The sequence below is a fragment of the Crinia signifera genome, chromosome 4 (genome assembly GCF_055691185.1).
Source record: "Crinia signifera chromosome 4, ASM5569118v1, whole genome shotgun sequence".
In the NCBI taxonomy this organism is placed as follows: Eukaryota; Metazoa; Chordata; class Amphibia; order Anura; family Myobatrachidae; genus Crinia; species Crinia signifera.
In genome coordinates this window covers 256,817,046-256,834,192 of record NC_139220.1, presented here as the reverse complement: position 1 = coordinate 256,834,192, position 17,147 = coordinate 256,817,046, and the positions used below count along the sequence as shown (strand labels likewise).

The following is a 17,147-nucleotide window of genomic DNA, read 5'->3' as shown; positions in this document are numbered from 1 at the left end:
TGAGAGCAGATAACTGGAGACAGCAACAGCAGGGGAGGGATGCCGCAGCAGCGTACCGCCGCCGGGAGCAGACACCTGCCTGCAGGTTAGCGCGGCCCCCGGACAGATGGACAGCGTTGTGTCCTATATCCAATCAGTATGCACCTTCAGTGCTGTGTATGTGCTCATCTGTGCACATATATCTCCTGTGCATACCATTGCTACATCTCTGCATATGCAGCTGCCATTCATATCATAGCTGCATCTGTACAAATACAACTAATGTACATACCATAGCTGCATCTTTGCACGTGTAACTAGAATAGCTGCATCTGTGCACAGGGGGCACAAATGGGTAACTACCTGGAGCAAATGGGGTGGATAGTTATGGGAGCATAGTGGGTGAGAAGGGTAATGTAAGAGGGGTAGGAGCTTGGATCATTGGGGTGATGGAGGTAACAGTGCTAAAAATATGGTCTGTTTCTGCCATGGTAGGTGCTGAGGTTGTAGGAGGAAGCGTTAATAATGGAAGTCTGGGGGGTGGGGAGCTACTTATGTGGACATGTACTGGGCATTATGGTGTGTGGCATGTTGTGTAATGGGCATTATGGTGTGCGGTATAGTATCAGGGGCATTGGTCAAATTTTAGTAGCTCTCCGGGAAGTTTTTTTTGTCGCGAGTAGCTCTCGCTCAATTAAGGTTGGAGACCACTGTGTTAGATTAACTGACTGAATATGGATGTCTGTGGGAGATGGGCTTTGTAGAAGTTGTACTTTTTAATACAGAAACTGCCTACGTTTCCTATAGCCACCGTGCAGGCTTTAAAAACTCCAGTTAAACTTTGTTTAACTTTTGCAAAATGGTCTAATCTTAAAGGACAACTCAGTTGTTTTTTGTGAGCCCCCGTTCAATTTCTTTAGACGCTGGTCAGCCATTCCTGTTTCACTCTGTTCACCCCAAAATAGACTATCGCTGTGTAAAGCAGCTAAACACATTTAAACCAGGGGTGGGCAATTTCAGCTGGGGGCCACTTAATACTTCCAGCAGATATTTGAGGGCTGCACTCCAGAAATAGGGTGTGTGGCCACTCAAAGGGGGATTTGTCTTTGAATGTATTGTAGCACACCATATACCCCTTTCTACCCTTCATGCAACACAATAGTAGGCTTATACTTGCCCCAGTAATTACACACACCTGCCCCCATTAGTAATGCCACACATGCCCCTCCTATTTCCACACACCAGCTCCCTCTTCGTTATTCCACACACCTGCCCCTTTTTAGATAGTCCAAACACCAACCTTGAAAAATGGTGCCGATTGCAGCCCCATGCAATCTCGGCACCGGTTGTAGTGACATTGCGGGTAGCTCCAATGGTGGCTATGTGTTTGTGTGCACGCAGCATAGTCCTGCTGCCTTTAGCGCACGAGCCGGCCGCGCCTGCTACGCCCAGGCTGAGCGTCAGCTACATTGGACTATGCCGTGCACATACAGCCGCCATTGGACACGCACATACAGCAGCAGCCGATCAGTCAGGAGCTGTTTGCGGGCCGCATGTTTCCCCATCCCTGCATTTAAACTATAAAGCACGAGAGTGTGCAGAAAGCCAGACATTTCTTAGCTTAGCAGAAATACGCTGCTCAGATGCAAATACCACAGGCACCGATTTAACTGTATTGCACAGTGCCCAAACAAAAAATGGAATACCTCTAGCGATATATTTATAATTTTTATTTTTAATAGTTCATTAATATAATAGTGACAATCAGAATGTTTCCATGACCATTTTTTGTTCCTTTTTTAAGATATGTATTAATTTTTTTTTTTATGTAACTCCATTTTAATATCCTGTATTTATTTTAATATCCTGTTAACTTTTATTTAAGGTCTGCGTAGTAGTCTCTTCCTCTTCTGAGAGACGCAGACTGCTAAAGGGCACCGTTTAGTATAAAGAATCTTCCATATTGTAACCAGACGGTCAGCTGTAGAGTATTCCTGTTTTGCAGGATGTTTCCTTCTGCTTTTCATCTGGCCACCTAATGCCATCTTCAAAGCAGCCTACTGTATTCTACCTGCCCTAATGCTATTACTACTTTTCTATATAGTACACGGTCCTAGCGGCCTGTGCTCATTGTATGCTGTATAAGCTGCTTAAATTCTGCCTAGTGTTTGATGCATCCAGATTCTAATGGTGTACTTAGGAGGGTGTCTCCTCTGACTCCGCTTTTGAAGGGATGCACCTTGAATAAATCATGAAGAAAGCCACTAACCTGTGTTGTAGGGGTTTTTTGTTTTGTTTTTTCCTTCTTCCCTGTAGGATCATTAACCATTTGGTATATGACATATGTATTAAACTAGTTGTAAAACTGCTTAAAAAGCTGTTGTCTGGGTTTTATAACCTAGCTTATTATGCATTATTACACTTGCTGTTTGCTGATAATCTGGTTATTACACTTCTGATCTTCCCTTGATGAGCACTTCCTGGAACGAGCAGTTGGTTTCAACATGTGGGAGCAAGACTTTTTTTTTTTTTTTTTTCATAGATATATAGATCTATATCTATATATAGGGGAATTGAAGAGGGCACTCACCAAGTTGTAGTAAAACATCAACTGATTTTTATTGGCATCTGATAACCAAGCGTATCGACGTGACGTTACGGTCCAATACAGACCATCCTCAGGACAAGGTTCAGCATTACAAACAACTGTCAGTAGACATGCGACCTGGCATCCATCCTCCAGAGAGGATACATCTACACTGCCTCACCGGGTCAGCATAAACGAAGAATTAACGCCGGACCGGAAGTCCGCAATGCGTTCCACAACCTTAACAGGAAGTGACGCTATGCGTTCCATCTACAGGAACTAAACATGCGGCTACTCGCGTAGCCATAGTGACCACACGCCGCCCGGTCTATCCACAGTGCGTTCCACAACCTTGACAGGAAGTGACGCTTTGCGTTCCATCTACAGGAACTGAACATGTGGCTACTCGCGTAGCTATAGCAACCACACGCCGCCCGGTCTGTCAGCGTTTGTGCACGAAGTGCAAAGCGCTCTTATATGTAAACAAAGTCTGGCATTCTGTGAAACATGTGGACATGCGGTCCTGGCATATAGTAGAACTAGACTTACCTAAATTGAAACAACAATTGTAAAGTCATTTGGCTGTATGTAGTGTGTAGGACATGGGGCAATAGCCAACCCGGGTGGCAACACCAATACAAAACATACACAATTAAAAATAAAACATCAACCTATTTACACAAAAAAAAAAAAAAAAAATATGTGCATAACTCATAAAAGTGAAAACCTCCATGTACACTTAGGGCAGTATTCAATGAGAAAGTTCTCTGTGCATGGAGAGCGTTTTATTTCGCTCTCCATGCACTCTCCGTGTTTGTGCGGAGATTTTCCATGTTTGGAGATTCTCCGTCACGGCACTTTACCCACTATTCAATGTGGCTGATGCTCTCCGCCACTCGCGGAGAGTCTTAACCCCAGCAGCGGACGAGCGTCCGCGGCAGGGAGCTTTCAGGGAGCCGGGGGACGGAAGCAGCCAGAGAGATTAGTCTCCCTGGCTGCTCCAGAGGAATGTGGAGGGGAGGGGGGCTCTCCGGGACCCAGGCAGCACAGGCTGCCCCCCCCTATAGCCAGCGGGGGACCCAGTATTCACTGCACCCGATCGTGCATATTAACGACCAAGGGTGGCTCAGGAGGAACCCCACATATAACTTCCACGAAAGGGAGCGGCACTTGGACAGTGAATACACGATACAAAGAGTAACTGATTATATATATATATATAATTTTTTTTTATTTTTCTAAAAATTTATTGACTTATTCATGTACACACCTAAACCGTATCAAAAAGCTGGATATATTAAATAGTCACATTAGGATGGCTATGATTTGATATAAAGTATCGAACACAGAGCATAAACATCTGCTTTTGCTGCTACTAAGTGTACATGGAGGTTTTCACTTTTATGAGTTATGCACATATTTTTGTTTTTTTTGTGTAAATAGGTTGATGTTTTATTTTTATTTGTGTATGTTTTGTATTGGTGTTGCCACCCGGGTTGGCTATTGCCCCATGTCCTACACACTACATACAGCATATGACTTTACAATTGTTGTTTCAATTTAGGTAAGTCTAGTTCTACTATATGCCAGGACCGCATGTCCACATGTTTCACAGAATGCCAGACTTTGTTTACATATAAGAGCGCTTTGCACTTCGTGCACAAACGCTGACAGACCGGGCGGCGTGTGGTTGCTATAGCTACTCGAGTAGCCACATGTTCAGTTCCTGTAGCTGGAACGCAAAGCGTCACACTTCCTGTTAAGGTTGTGGAATGCATTGCGGACGTCCGGTCCGGTGTTAATTCTTCGTTTGCTACTAGAGCACTTTTTTCTGTGGTGCTTTTACATTTACTAGATGTTATACACCTAATCGCTAGGTACTTTTGATTATACATTACTGTGTTTCAGCATTAGAAGTGTGGCTCAAGTGTTTTAAGTGTGGGACCAATGGACAGCAGGTGGTGACATCACTTCCTGTCCAGGGGTATATATGCTGACCCGGTGAGGCAGTGTAGATGTATCCTCTCTAGAGGATGGATGCCAGGTCGCATGTCTACTGACAGTTGTTTGTAATGCTGAACCTTGTCCTGAGGATGGTCTGTATTGGACCGAAACGTAACGTCACGTCGATATGCTTGGTTATCAGATGCCAATAAAAATCAGTTGATGATTTACTACAACTTGGTGAGTGCCCTCTTCAATTCCCCTATACTTTGATGTTGATTCATCAGTAGGAGCACCCCCTTCATTGATATTGACTTGAGTGCGGAATACTGCAAAAAATTATATATATATATAATTTCTGTTTACAAGTGTTGTATGCATTAATTAGTTCTTACAGCTTAACATGGGACAAATAACTGGCTTTGTGGCAGTGTGTACCTGCCAATTGCTGTACTCCCAGCATTGATAGGTGCCACATTGGATGTGATGGCAATATACTGTAACAATGGCACCTTGACTATTTCCAACATGGCAGTCTCACAAGGAGACCGTAATGAAGTTGTTAATGTAAGATTTCGGTCTGTGTGCCACGTATGCATCCAAATAGCTCTACACCAGGCTTAAGTGGTTCCCTTTAGTTGTAATGTGGGAAAGGTTTGTGGTTGGCCTGGGGCAAGTTACTACTTTTCTCAGAATGAGAAACGTTCGTTGCTTTCTTCTTAATTATGTGTATCTGTGGGATGTTCAGAAAGGGCTCTGTTTTAACATCCTGCCAAGTTCAAGCCACTAGGTGACATCGAATTTACTTCAATGCCACATCATCGCTCTCTGCTCATTGTGTATGCCCTGACCACACTGCTGCAATGCACATATTGCCATGGATTAAAGGGTGTGTCTCCAGTGACCATTTACTTTTACTTGGGGCCTCGTTTGTCTATACCAGTGTCATCACTGGGGTACATCTGGAACCTGCAATAGTGCATAAAGGGTTAATCTTTGTCTAGTGTTACTGTAGTGTAGCAGCTAGTGGCTTTTGTACAAGCATTCAATATTTTACGTGCTGTAGTGGGACAATGATTGTGCCGTGAACACATCAAACAGTTTACTGTGTAACCGCTGTCATTATACTTTCTAATTTTTATTGAAATATGTACGTTTAAGCCTTTTTGGCCTTATCTTGCCTAGAGATCAGGGAGGGTATTTGTCCTCATTTGGCAAATAGTGGGGCTTTGGTGGAGGTGTTTGCACTTCCCTGCCCTTGTTTTTGTTTTGCTTTGTCTTCAAGAAGCGAGTACAGTGTGTTTGAATCCGCCATGACACCAGAGCAGATCTTTTCTCTAATCCTATATTTAGCAGACTGCTATTTACATGGTTTATGTTCCCCAGTTAAGCGCTGAGCAGCTCAAGAGCCGATTCCCCCTACAGTCCCTTCTGTGTCTGCCTGCGCTATTGCCATTTAAACCATTTTAGATAGCCTGTGACTAGATGCAATAACTATTATTTATGGAATGCCTTATCTTGGAGGTGTGTGTTTGTGTGTGTGTGTCGCATTTTAATTTACTGTGCAGAAGCTTCAAATCCCCAAATTTTAGTATAGTCCACTAGTACCGATAAGCCCTGTACTCATGGGGCAATTTAAGCCATTATCGCTGGCTAAATGGTCACTGAGCGACCATATTTTTTTGTGTTGTGGGAGATAAATTGCTCGACACACGCTCTCGCAGCCAGCCCTTAATGGTCGCTGGAGCATGCTCCCGGCCACTATGGCTGGTCACCGATGAACAGTGCACTGAGCATTATATTGCTGTGGGGTATTAAGCCAAAATTGCTTAGCGACCATATTGCACAGTGTGTACACACCTATAGTCGAATTGGCTTTTACAATAATTGTGGCAGTGGAGGGAAATAACATTAGAAGCACCACTTTTTAAGTGGTAGTTGGTACATTCTGAATGTCAAGTGCTGTGGAGAATGTTCTGGCTATATTGAAGATGACTAGAAAATTTAAAAGTTAAAGTGGAGCATGGTTTGGGTACAAGCTACGGTTTTTGGTCATCTTGGGGTAGTGCCACACATGACTAGGGATGCCAATCCCGGGGCATTTTTTCAATCCCGGGATTGAAAAATGCTCAATCCCGGGATTCGCAGGATCCCGGGATTGGCATCGCCACCAAAAAAAAAAAAAACTTAGCATAGGACCCACCCCAGCCGACCCGCACATCTACTTACATTAGGGTGCGGGCGGGCGGCCGGGAGTGGGTTTGGAGGTGCACGGTGCCTCCCGGCAAGTGCACCTCCATAGAAGACAGCAGGTGGGCGGAGGCAGGCGGGCGGCGGAGAAGAGGCGGGCGGAGTCAGGCCGGTGTGCTGGCGGGCGGCGGAGAAGAGGCGGGTAGGCGGTCACTAGTGACGTGTGGCCTGCGCAGCGTGACCTCTACTGTCACGCTACGCAGGCCGCACGCCGGGTCAGGTTACGGGAACAGCCGGGCAGCGTCTGAGCGAGTGCTCAGACGCTGCTTGGCATTAGACTGCGCATGCGCAGTCTAATCCCGAAATCCCAGACTTTTTTAGGCCAAATCCCGGGATCCCGCTGATCCCGGGATTGGCCACACTACACATGACATGTGCTAATGGATTTTTAGTTTTGAAGCCCTATGACCGGTCTTTGCAACTCTTGACACTTGTATTTGAATATTGCTATTGTATTCTGCTTGCACTGTACTTCCCCCTAACATTTGTAACCTATTTAAGGGGGAGATATTTTAAGCTCACAATATTCCTACCGTCAAACTTGTGTGTAGCTGATCCTGGCCAACCTGAGATGACCTCCTGAAAGATGAAAAATGTCCCCAGAACGGCTGATACACAGTACATTACTTTGCAACTTTGTACCAGCTGTGCAAGGGCCTCTGTTGGCTTTGGCAGAACTGTACAGGTGCCCCCCTCCCCGTCCTTAGCCGTATACAAATCTCCATGCCTTTTACCTTTTGTGAACAGTCCTACCCTTGTTCAGATGTTGCAGGGTTACTGCAGCAAAGGCCAAACCTATCACTCAGTGTGCACTTGAAGTTCAAGAACTCTGTCGCAATTCTCTCTAGAAGTTTCCACTTGTATTGTTTTGGGGTGTGCCGTTATTTATGTTGGTTCAAAAGTGCAAAATAAACTTGCAACAGTGTAATTGCATGGTATGCTTGACATGAGTTATGGTATGAGAATACCCAATTGAGGCATTTTATTAGGAAAGCTGTATGAAGCAATCGCTTTTTAACCTTTAACATTTTTTACAGACGTCAGATTTTTGGGTGAGTGTGTATAATGTTCAGGAAAGGAAATAAACATTACTTGCATACATAAAGATCCCAAAGTTAAAGAATTTGGTCTACAACAGGAAGGTCGACATGGGGTTTTTCACCGTTTTTGAGCTGACATGTGCCGACAGGCGGTATTTCATGCCCTACCATCCACTAGGGCATGATGGGAGAATAGAACAGTGTGCTGAGCCCAGCGAGCAATGCGGTGCACTTCAAACCTGTGTCCATGTCCACATTCGGGTTAAAAAAAAAAAAACGAAAAAAAACCATTTTGCTCTAGACACAATGCTTGTTGAGCTAGTTGTTATAGACCAAATGATCCGCAACCTAGGACAGGTCAACATTTTGGTTCCATTGTCTGGTTGCTTCTGTCTTTTGGAACACAGTCTCCTTGTTTATACAGTACAAGTTTCTGTCCAGTATTTCAACCCTTGATCACAATATGCAGCATTTTAATACTTCAAATGGGTCTTGTACAGTTTAGCAGGCGCGGTCACAAGACAAATAGGAAGAATATTTAATTTAGAAAGTTGCTTTCCCCCCCCCCCACAAAGCAGGTCAATTTTTTTTATAATTGTAGCGTACCCTTTTATACAGAGGCTGCTACCTAGACCTATTGAGTTTTGTTTTATTTAAAGAGAATGGGATACATTTTAAGCCTGATGAGTCTGAACTGATCACCTTTTTATTTTTCCCCCCCTTAATAAGGCACCACACATTGCCCATACTTATCCATTGATAACCTGCTGAACGCTGCCTTGTTCACAATTCTGCTACACTGGAGCCCGACTCTGCAGTACAATCTCTGCCTGTGATGGAATCCTTAGGGACAATCTCCAGGCAGAATGCCAAATTCCCTATAAAATGTGCCTTATTTTGAAGCCCGTTTTGCCCAATGCACTCTACTCTCTCTGGCAAAAGTTTGTCTTCATTAAAACTCAGAAATGCAACACAAACTCTTTCAGTTGGGTTTCTGGAAAGCCGCCAATGTCATTCACAACAGCTGTACCACAAATATCCAACCTCCTAATGGACGAGGGAACTTTAGAGCGTTTAAGGCGTTAACAGGTCTTGGGTAAACAGAAGTGGCAGAAGGCTCCGTATCCTTCTGTGGGTGAAGTCTGTGCACTATGAAATGGCAGGAAAAATAAATGAATGTATGAAGTTCTTTGCTTATTTGTAACAACGTAACTCATAGATGCTATGCTTCCAATGTTGAGACATTAGATTCTTCTATGCACAGGTTATACCCGCCTTTTGAATTTTAAAAATTATAACTGTTCTCATGCTTTATGCAGTGTGTGGATGATATGGGTTATACAGTGCTGTTTTGATATGTATGTAAATTAACATTTCTGCTTTCCTCGTGCCAAGTGATTTACGCGCACACTTCACATTTGGTGTCTTGCAAACTTCAAGAGTATACTTTGTCAGTACCTAGCCCGCCTGAACTTTTTTTTTTTTCCCTTGTCCCTGTAAGCATATTCTACGAAACTTGTACAAATTCCTTACATTCCTGATGAAGCTGAGCATTTGCTTAAATATATTGACTATTAGGGAGGGCTCTAATTCCATTCCTGGACAAAAAATTGGGTGTAAAACAGGGAATTTTCCTTAATTTTGGGCAGTTTGTAAGAAGTGTGTGCTGTATAATTTGCATGTTGCATCTTTTTATGCAGGATTAAATTAAAGATTAGAAGCCCCACCGATTGAATTGGTAGCAAAACATTTACTTTTTGTCTTTTTTTTGGGGAGGGGGGACATTTGCTGCTTCCTAAAATAGGTATTAAAGGTTTTGCTTTTGGAAACTAAAACTTATTTTTTTTTCTTATTTCCCTATTCAGATGCAGCAGCTGTTCTATGAGAACTACGAGCAAAACAAAAAGGGTTATATTCGAGATCTGCGAAACAGCAAGATTCACAGAGCCATCACTCTACACCCGAATAAGAACCCTCCATATCAATATAGGCTGCACAGTTACATGCTGAGCCGCAAGATAGCAGAGCTGCGTTACCGCACAATTCAGCTCCACCGAGAGATTGTCCTGATGAGCAAGTACAGCAGCACAGAAGTTCACAGGGATGATCTACAACTGGGGATGGCCCCATCTTTTATGCGGTTCCAACCACGTCAACGGGAGGAGATCCTAGAGTGGGAGTTCCTGACTGGCAAGTACTTGTTTTCAGCTGCTGATGGGCAACCTCCTAGACGTGGGATGGATACTTCACAAAAAGTAGCTCTTGATGACATAGTCATGCAAGTCATGGAAATGATTAATGCCAATGCCAAAACTCGTGGTCGTATTATTGACTTTAAAGAAATCCAGTATGGATACCGCAGACTCAATCCCATGTATGGTGCAGAATATGTTCTAGATCTGCTCCTGCTATACAAAAAGCACAAAGGCAAGAAAATGACTGTACCAGTGAGGAGACATGCCTACCTCCAACAAACCTTCAGCAAGATTCAATTCATGGAACATGAAGAGATTGATGCCAAAGAGTTGGCTAATAGAATAAACCAGGATTCAGGATCCTTATCTTTCCTCTCCAACTCGCTTAAGATGTTTGTTCCTTTTCAGCTCACTGCCTCAAGGGTTGAACACAAGGAACCCAAAGAAAAGAAGGTTAACATTTTGGTTCCATTGTCTGGTCGCTTTGAAATGTTTAGTAGGTTCATGGCTAACTTTGAAAAGACTTGCCTCATACCCAACCAAAATGTGAAGCTGGTTATTTTGCTTTTCAATTCTGATGCCAACACAGACAAAGAAAAACAAGTTGACCTCATGAGAGATTATCGTGTTAAATATCCAAAGGCAGATTTGCAAATCTTACCTGTGAGTGGGGAGTTCTCCAGAGCTTTGGCCTTGGAAGTTGGATCATCTCAATTTAGCAATGACTCGTTGCTTTTCTTTTGCGATGTGGATTTGGTATTTACTACAGAGTTCCTCCAGCGCTGTAGGGCCAACACCATCCTAGGGCAACAAATATACTTTCCAATTATATTCAGCCAGTATGATCCCAAGATTGTCTATGCTGGCCAGGTTCCCAGCGATAACCATTATGCTTTCACACAGAAGACTGGTTTCTGGAGGAACTATGGCTTTGGAATTACCTGTGTTCACAAAGGAGACCTTATACGAGCTGGGGGCTTTGATGTCTCTATTCAGGGATGGGGTCTAGAGGATGTGGACCTTTTTAATAAAGTGGTACAGAGCGGTTTAAAGACTTTTAGAAGTGAAGAAGTGGGTGTAGTCCACATACACCATCCGGTGTTTTGCGACCCCAATCTTGATCCTAAACAGTACAAAATGTGTTTGGGATCCAAAGCTTCTACATACGGTTCTACCCAGCGGCTAGCTGAACTATGGCTTGAGAAAAATGACCCTACATTTGGTAAAGCCATTCATACAAATGAGACTGTGAGGACATCCTGACAAGCCAGCACAGCTGGACTTTCATAGCCATCTAATTTATTTTTCACTTTAATTTTGTTTTTTTTGTTTTTTTTACTTGGTCTGTCTATTGAAAAGCTGACTAAGCTTTTCAGACTAAAACAAATGTGATCAGTATTTGCCTTTTTTTAGCCATTGCAATATGACAACTTGAAGTATCTTTTTATGATCAAATCCCTGTGTTCTCACATTCCATGAAGTCTTGTCCTCAAGTCTATTCCCACCCCACCTATTGCAAACATGGAAATGTGGCCGGTAGACCCTGCACTGTACCTGGCACATCCAGTTTGTTTTTCTTGTTACTGGTTCTTTATATTTATATGTTCACGCCATAATGGTAACATTGTTACAAATCTTTTCAAACTTTTAATGTTTTATTATGTCTGCAGAGAAGCAGACTTTATTGGGAACAAAGCATTCCTTTTTTATGTTTAATGTTAGGATTGATTTGATTGCCCTCCTGACAATTGTATGAACAGTCTAATTTCTTTTAGACTGCCCATATTAATGCATTGGAGTGCTGTTTTTTTATTAGGTTTTTGTGATTAACCTAAATATATGTAGCAAAAATGTTTAAAATTAGTTTTTTGGTAAGGCCATTTGTTCAATCTGAATTTTTAGTGTGTGTTGTTTTTTTTTTTTTTGTCAATTTTATTTCTTGGCTTAGAACCTATTTTTTTAGCCATGTAGTGAGTGGCTAAAACCTTCTAAAGAGGACAAGTGGTGTTGCCCAAATCAACAGTTGCTTGTAGTTTTATCATTTTATGAAATAAGATTCTGGTTGCTATGGCAACTTGTCCTATTTAGGAGGTTTGATACATCTCCCCATAGTAGATTTGTTTTTGTGGTGATTTGTTTTTGTGTATGCACACATTCCTTTTGCTGTTGAAGTGATACTTGACCACATTTTGTGTGCCAGTGTTATTACCAATTCTGGGATTGCCGTGGTACACTGCAGGGTTTGTTACTACTCCATAATGGTTTTTATACTGGAATCCTGCCATTAAAGCAGCGTCTGATTTTGTGTCCTGTCCCATTCCCTTTTTTTTGGACCAAATATTTGCACATTCCCAACAAATCGGGTCTCTGTCAAAATGTTAAAGATCATTTTTACAATGTGCCTTACCTCTGTTACCTGCCTACCCAGACCATGTAAGGACCAGTTCACCAGGTATCTGTTACCAACATGAGGAATGTACCCTAGAATCATGTTAGTAGGTAACTTCAAAGTGTTACTTTTCAACTTTGCTTTTCAGAAATACTGCTTGATGTGTCTCTGTGCCTTACATGCCCTCTCCTTCTGCCAGGGGGCAGTGCAATGGATACAAGGCACTGAACTGTTGTACCAAATACATCTTATAAACTGTCGGATCAGAGCTCTGTGTCTTCAGGACTCCTCCTTCCTCAGTCTCCTGTTTGTTGGGTTGGGAGATTAGTGCGCTATGGACTGTTTTTTAAATTATTTGGTTTTGGTTTTTTTTTCTGTTGAATCCCTCCCCAAAGATAAAATGTTTTGATTACATAAAATGTTTAATAAAATGTTCAATTAAAAGTCTGCATTAACTTTGGTTTTAAACAAACCTATTACATTTCAGAAAATGGGTTATACAGGTATTTCAGTTGTATAGTGATTCCCTTCCTTTATGTGCTACTCTTTCCTCTACTACTTTACTAAAATGTATCATCTGTAGATGTTTTTCATGTGTAACACAGGACCCTAAACACGTGGTTTTTGATACTTTCAGCCTTACTCCATTCATACTTCATTGCATGCACACATCAAAGCTAGATGCACCAACCTCACTGACCTGGAAGACTAAGCACTACTTGGATAGTGTCAGTCACTTGCCCCTTGATTTAAAAGGGTTACCATCTGAGTTGCAGTACGACTTACAGCAGGGCTTGACAAATTTTCTTTAAAATCTAGGAGCCAGACCAACTAAAAACAGGGACCGTGCGCGCTAAGACGCGCACCAAAAACTTACACTATTGCCTATTGCACTTCACACACCCATTACATATTATACCACATGCCATCATGCCCATTACACATTATGACATACACCATGATACCCATTACATATTCTACCACGTGCCATCATGGGTGTATCGTTTGGTCTACAACAACTAGGTCGACATGGGTCAAGGTTGACATGGGGTTTTCACTGTTTTTTTTTTTTTTTTACCCAAATGTCGTCAGTCGACATGGACACAGTTTGAAGTACACCTTGCTTCAGGCACGTTGCCTCATTGCGCTCGGCACACTATTTTATTCTCCCACCACGCCCTAGTGAATGGTAGGGCATAAAATACCGCCTGTCAGCTCAAAAAACAGTGGAATACCCCATGTCGACCTAATGCTTGTGTTGACCCAATGCTTGTCGACTTGGTTGTTGTAGACCTAATGACTGTATCCCACCATCATGCACATTACACATTATGCCACACACCATGATGCCCATTACATATACCACATGCTGTTATGCTTATTACATATGTCACCTAAGTTCTGCTTAGCTACATGCTCGTTGCCAGGGGTAAAAGACAGCCTCCTCCCTGCAGTGACCATCCACAGTAAAGTGAACAGCCAGGCAGCTGTGCACAACACACCTGGGTGTATGGGAGGCTGAGAGCAGGTCCTATTTCAGGTGGCTATTTCAAAACTCATGCCAGATCTTGAGCCATGCCGCACCCAATTGGCTCCCGAACCACAAACTCCGATTTTGCTCGCAATGCAACCTTGAGTTTTGTAACCGCCACGGCAGACCTGCGCTCAGCCTCTCATACAGCGCATTGTCAACAGCTCTGCCCAGCTGTTGCGGCTAGTGCAGCCGGCCACAACCAGATTCTGCTTCTTCCCCAAAAAATATGGTCACCAGGAAGCAGAATCTGGTCACTTTGGTGACCTGGCCCCTGGGGTTTGTCGAGCCCTGACTTATGGTACAAGGCAATTTAGGACCGGTACATGGTATATAAAGACTGTTGCAACAGTAATCAATAATAATTTATGAAGTTATTGTTGGGGTGGCAGAGACCTAGGGTTAGGTGTATTTCCTCTACCTCCATGGCAGCCATCACCTGTGTATTAGCCTCCGTGTCTCTCTTCCATTCCGGGTAGTGGAGCAGTGGCTTACCCTGTGAATTCTGGCTGGTTTCCCCTGCCGCTGCTTTGGCCATTCCATGTGGGAGCCAAACTTCTGGAGGCGCCAAATGGTGTGCCTGTAGCTGCACTATGCACAAATAAAGCGCAATTAGGAGTCCTTTTTTTTTTTTCTGTACATACAGATCAGAATCTGATTTATTGGCCAGGTATATACTTGCATATACTAGGAATTTGGTTTAAGGTAAGTTAAACAGTGACCTACAGATATACATAACATATACAGGTATACACTAGATGTACCCTGGGGGTAAAGACACAGGGAACATACTGTATATTCACTGAGCTGCACGGCGCCTATAAGTCACACTATCTCCAAAGGTGGATAAAATGTATCCATTTGAACAGGAGGAACCGTCTAAGGTGGATGCAGATATAGCTTGTATCTCTAAAAAAAAAAAAAAGTTGCTACCTCCCTAGAGGACACTAATATTTATAAAGACCCAATGGATAGACTTGGGGTTAAGAAAACCGCATTTAACAACTGGTGCAGCATTTAAAACAGAGGTCTGCATGAAGACCCTGGGCCTCATAGTGGCACCACTGGATACAGTTCCATATGAGGGGGCTACAAAGCTGTTTCTTTTCCCAATGGGATGGAAACAGCAATAGGATGATTCAGAAGATGCTGCTATCAATGGGGCAAGGACAGATTTGATATGGTGGTCAAACAAGACAAGGTTGGAACACGGAAAGTTGTTCGCAATGAAATGTCAAGTCGTGGTGACCACGGATGCCAGCCAGGTAGGCTGGGGAGCAGTCTGCGGACAAGAAAGTTGTACAAGGAAAATAGCCAGAGGTATTTCAGCTGGTGCATTCAAATATAAGAGAAATGAGAATAGTGACATTAGCGTGCTGGCATTTTCAGAAATCCTTAAAAGGCAATGTAAGTGTAATAGTGAGATCAGACCACCAAACAGTGGTGTCCTATGTAAACCGGAATGGCAGCACAAGGGGTTCTCCCATGATGAGGGAAGTAAGAGAGCTGCTCTTATGGGCAGAATGCAATGTTTCAAACTTTTTGGCAGGGAAAGAGATTCAACTGGCAGATGAGATCTACAAGACCCAGACCAGATCTTGGATTTTCTACAATCTGGACTGGACAAAAACTTTCTTAGCAAGTTCATTAAGGGTGCAGATATCAGCCCTAGGTGCTATTCTGGATAAAAATATTGCAGGTGACCGATATATAGGTCAGTTTGTCCAGGCAAGTAGGAAAATAAAGCCTACATTTTACTGTCTGCTAGCACCATTGGACCTGAACTTGGTGGTCAGTGCTTTAACAGACATTCCCTTCAAACCATTAGAACATGTTTCATGGAAGATTTTAACTTGGTAGTATTCTTGGTGGCTATAAGTCAGCAAGAAGGGTGTCCATATAAATCAGGAGATAGTGCTTCCTTACTTTTGTGCAAATCCGAGCGATCTTAAAGAGTGATTTTAATAAATTGGATGTTGTAAGAGTCCTAAAAGTGAATGTACCCTTAGAAAAACAAAGAGGCTATTTGTTTTAACAGAAGGGGAAAAATAAAGGTCAAGTAGCATCAAAAGTCACTAATACTAGATGGATTGAAAGTTGCATTACAGAGGTTTATAAGATTAATAAGCAAGAACCCCCGAAGGGGTTAAAAGGAGACTCGACGAGGGCCATGGCAGTCTCTTGGGCAGAAAAAGGGTTGGCATCAATCACTAATATATAGGTAAAGCTGGGGGCTGGGCTTTTGGCTCGTATGTTTACAAAGCACTGTAGAATTTACGTCCTATCCTCAGCGGACGCTAAATTCAGAAGGACCTTTTCTTAGTGCTGTGATATTAGAAAAAAAAGATAAAGAAGATATAAAAGTAGTTTTTCCTTTCTGTCGGTATATATGTTTGATGGTATATCCCACCCAGTGACTTGACTGCTGGGGTATGACCCACAGGTGATGGCTGCCATGGTGGAGTAGAGGAAGTCATATCCGTTACGAATCTGACCTATTCCCTTTACACTGGTAGTGACTGCTGGCCCAACATTGTTCATAGCCCAGCCAGAGGTATAATTTGTTATAAATCTGTTTATTAGTTTTCTAATAACAAAATCCGAAACCACTTATCAGAACAGATATACATTACATTTTAAAGTAAATACATAAAAGAAAAAATACCAGATATATAAAAAGAAAATGGAAAAATAGAACAAAGCTCAGCTCTGTATGGAACTTGAAAGTATTTCTTTACAGTAGCAACGTTCTGAGCAATACGGTAAATGTCACATATGTAAACCTAGTACATATAATTAAATAAACGGTACTTGTGTACTTTCACGGCTCCCATCGCATGCCATATGTAGTGGCATGCGATGCGATTTTCCCGTGGTTTTGTGCATTTTTGATAAAATCGCATGAGATCGCATGCGATGCGATGTCATTTTTCACAGAAATTATGGACATGAGTTGACATCATGTAAATGCACCCCAAATGTCATTTTTCACACTGTACCACCCCCACTATCAACGCCAACCCGAAGCGTGGCGAGCGCAGCGGTACGCGTCCTATGACCTTTTCATACCCCCACTATCCACGTCGGTGTGGAGTTGAGAATCGCCACACTTTCTATTCTCAACTCCACGCCGGCGTGGATAGTGGGGGTATGAAAAGGTCGTAGGATGCGTACCGCCGCCCCTCGCGGGCTTGCTACGCTCGCCACGCTTCAGGTTGGCGTTGATAGTGGG

General features: G+C 42.9%; 1 protein-coding gene across 1 annotated transcript in view; it reads left to right on the top strand.

The window, feature by feature from the left end:
* CHSY1 (chondroitin sulfate synthase 1) overlaps positions 1–12,831 on the top strand; it is a 46,598-nt gene extending 33,767 nt beyond the window's left edge. The window contains exon 3 of the mRNA XM_083184285.1: positions 9,666–12,831. Within this exon, the coding sequence (XP_083040411.1) occupies positions 9,666–11,258 (1,593 nt within the window). The 3' untranslated portion in view covers positions 11,259–12,831. The remainder of the gene's footprint in view (positions 1–9,665) is intronic.
* Positions 12,832–17,147: the final 4,316 nt, after the last annotated feature.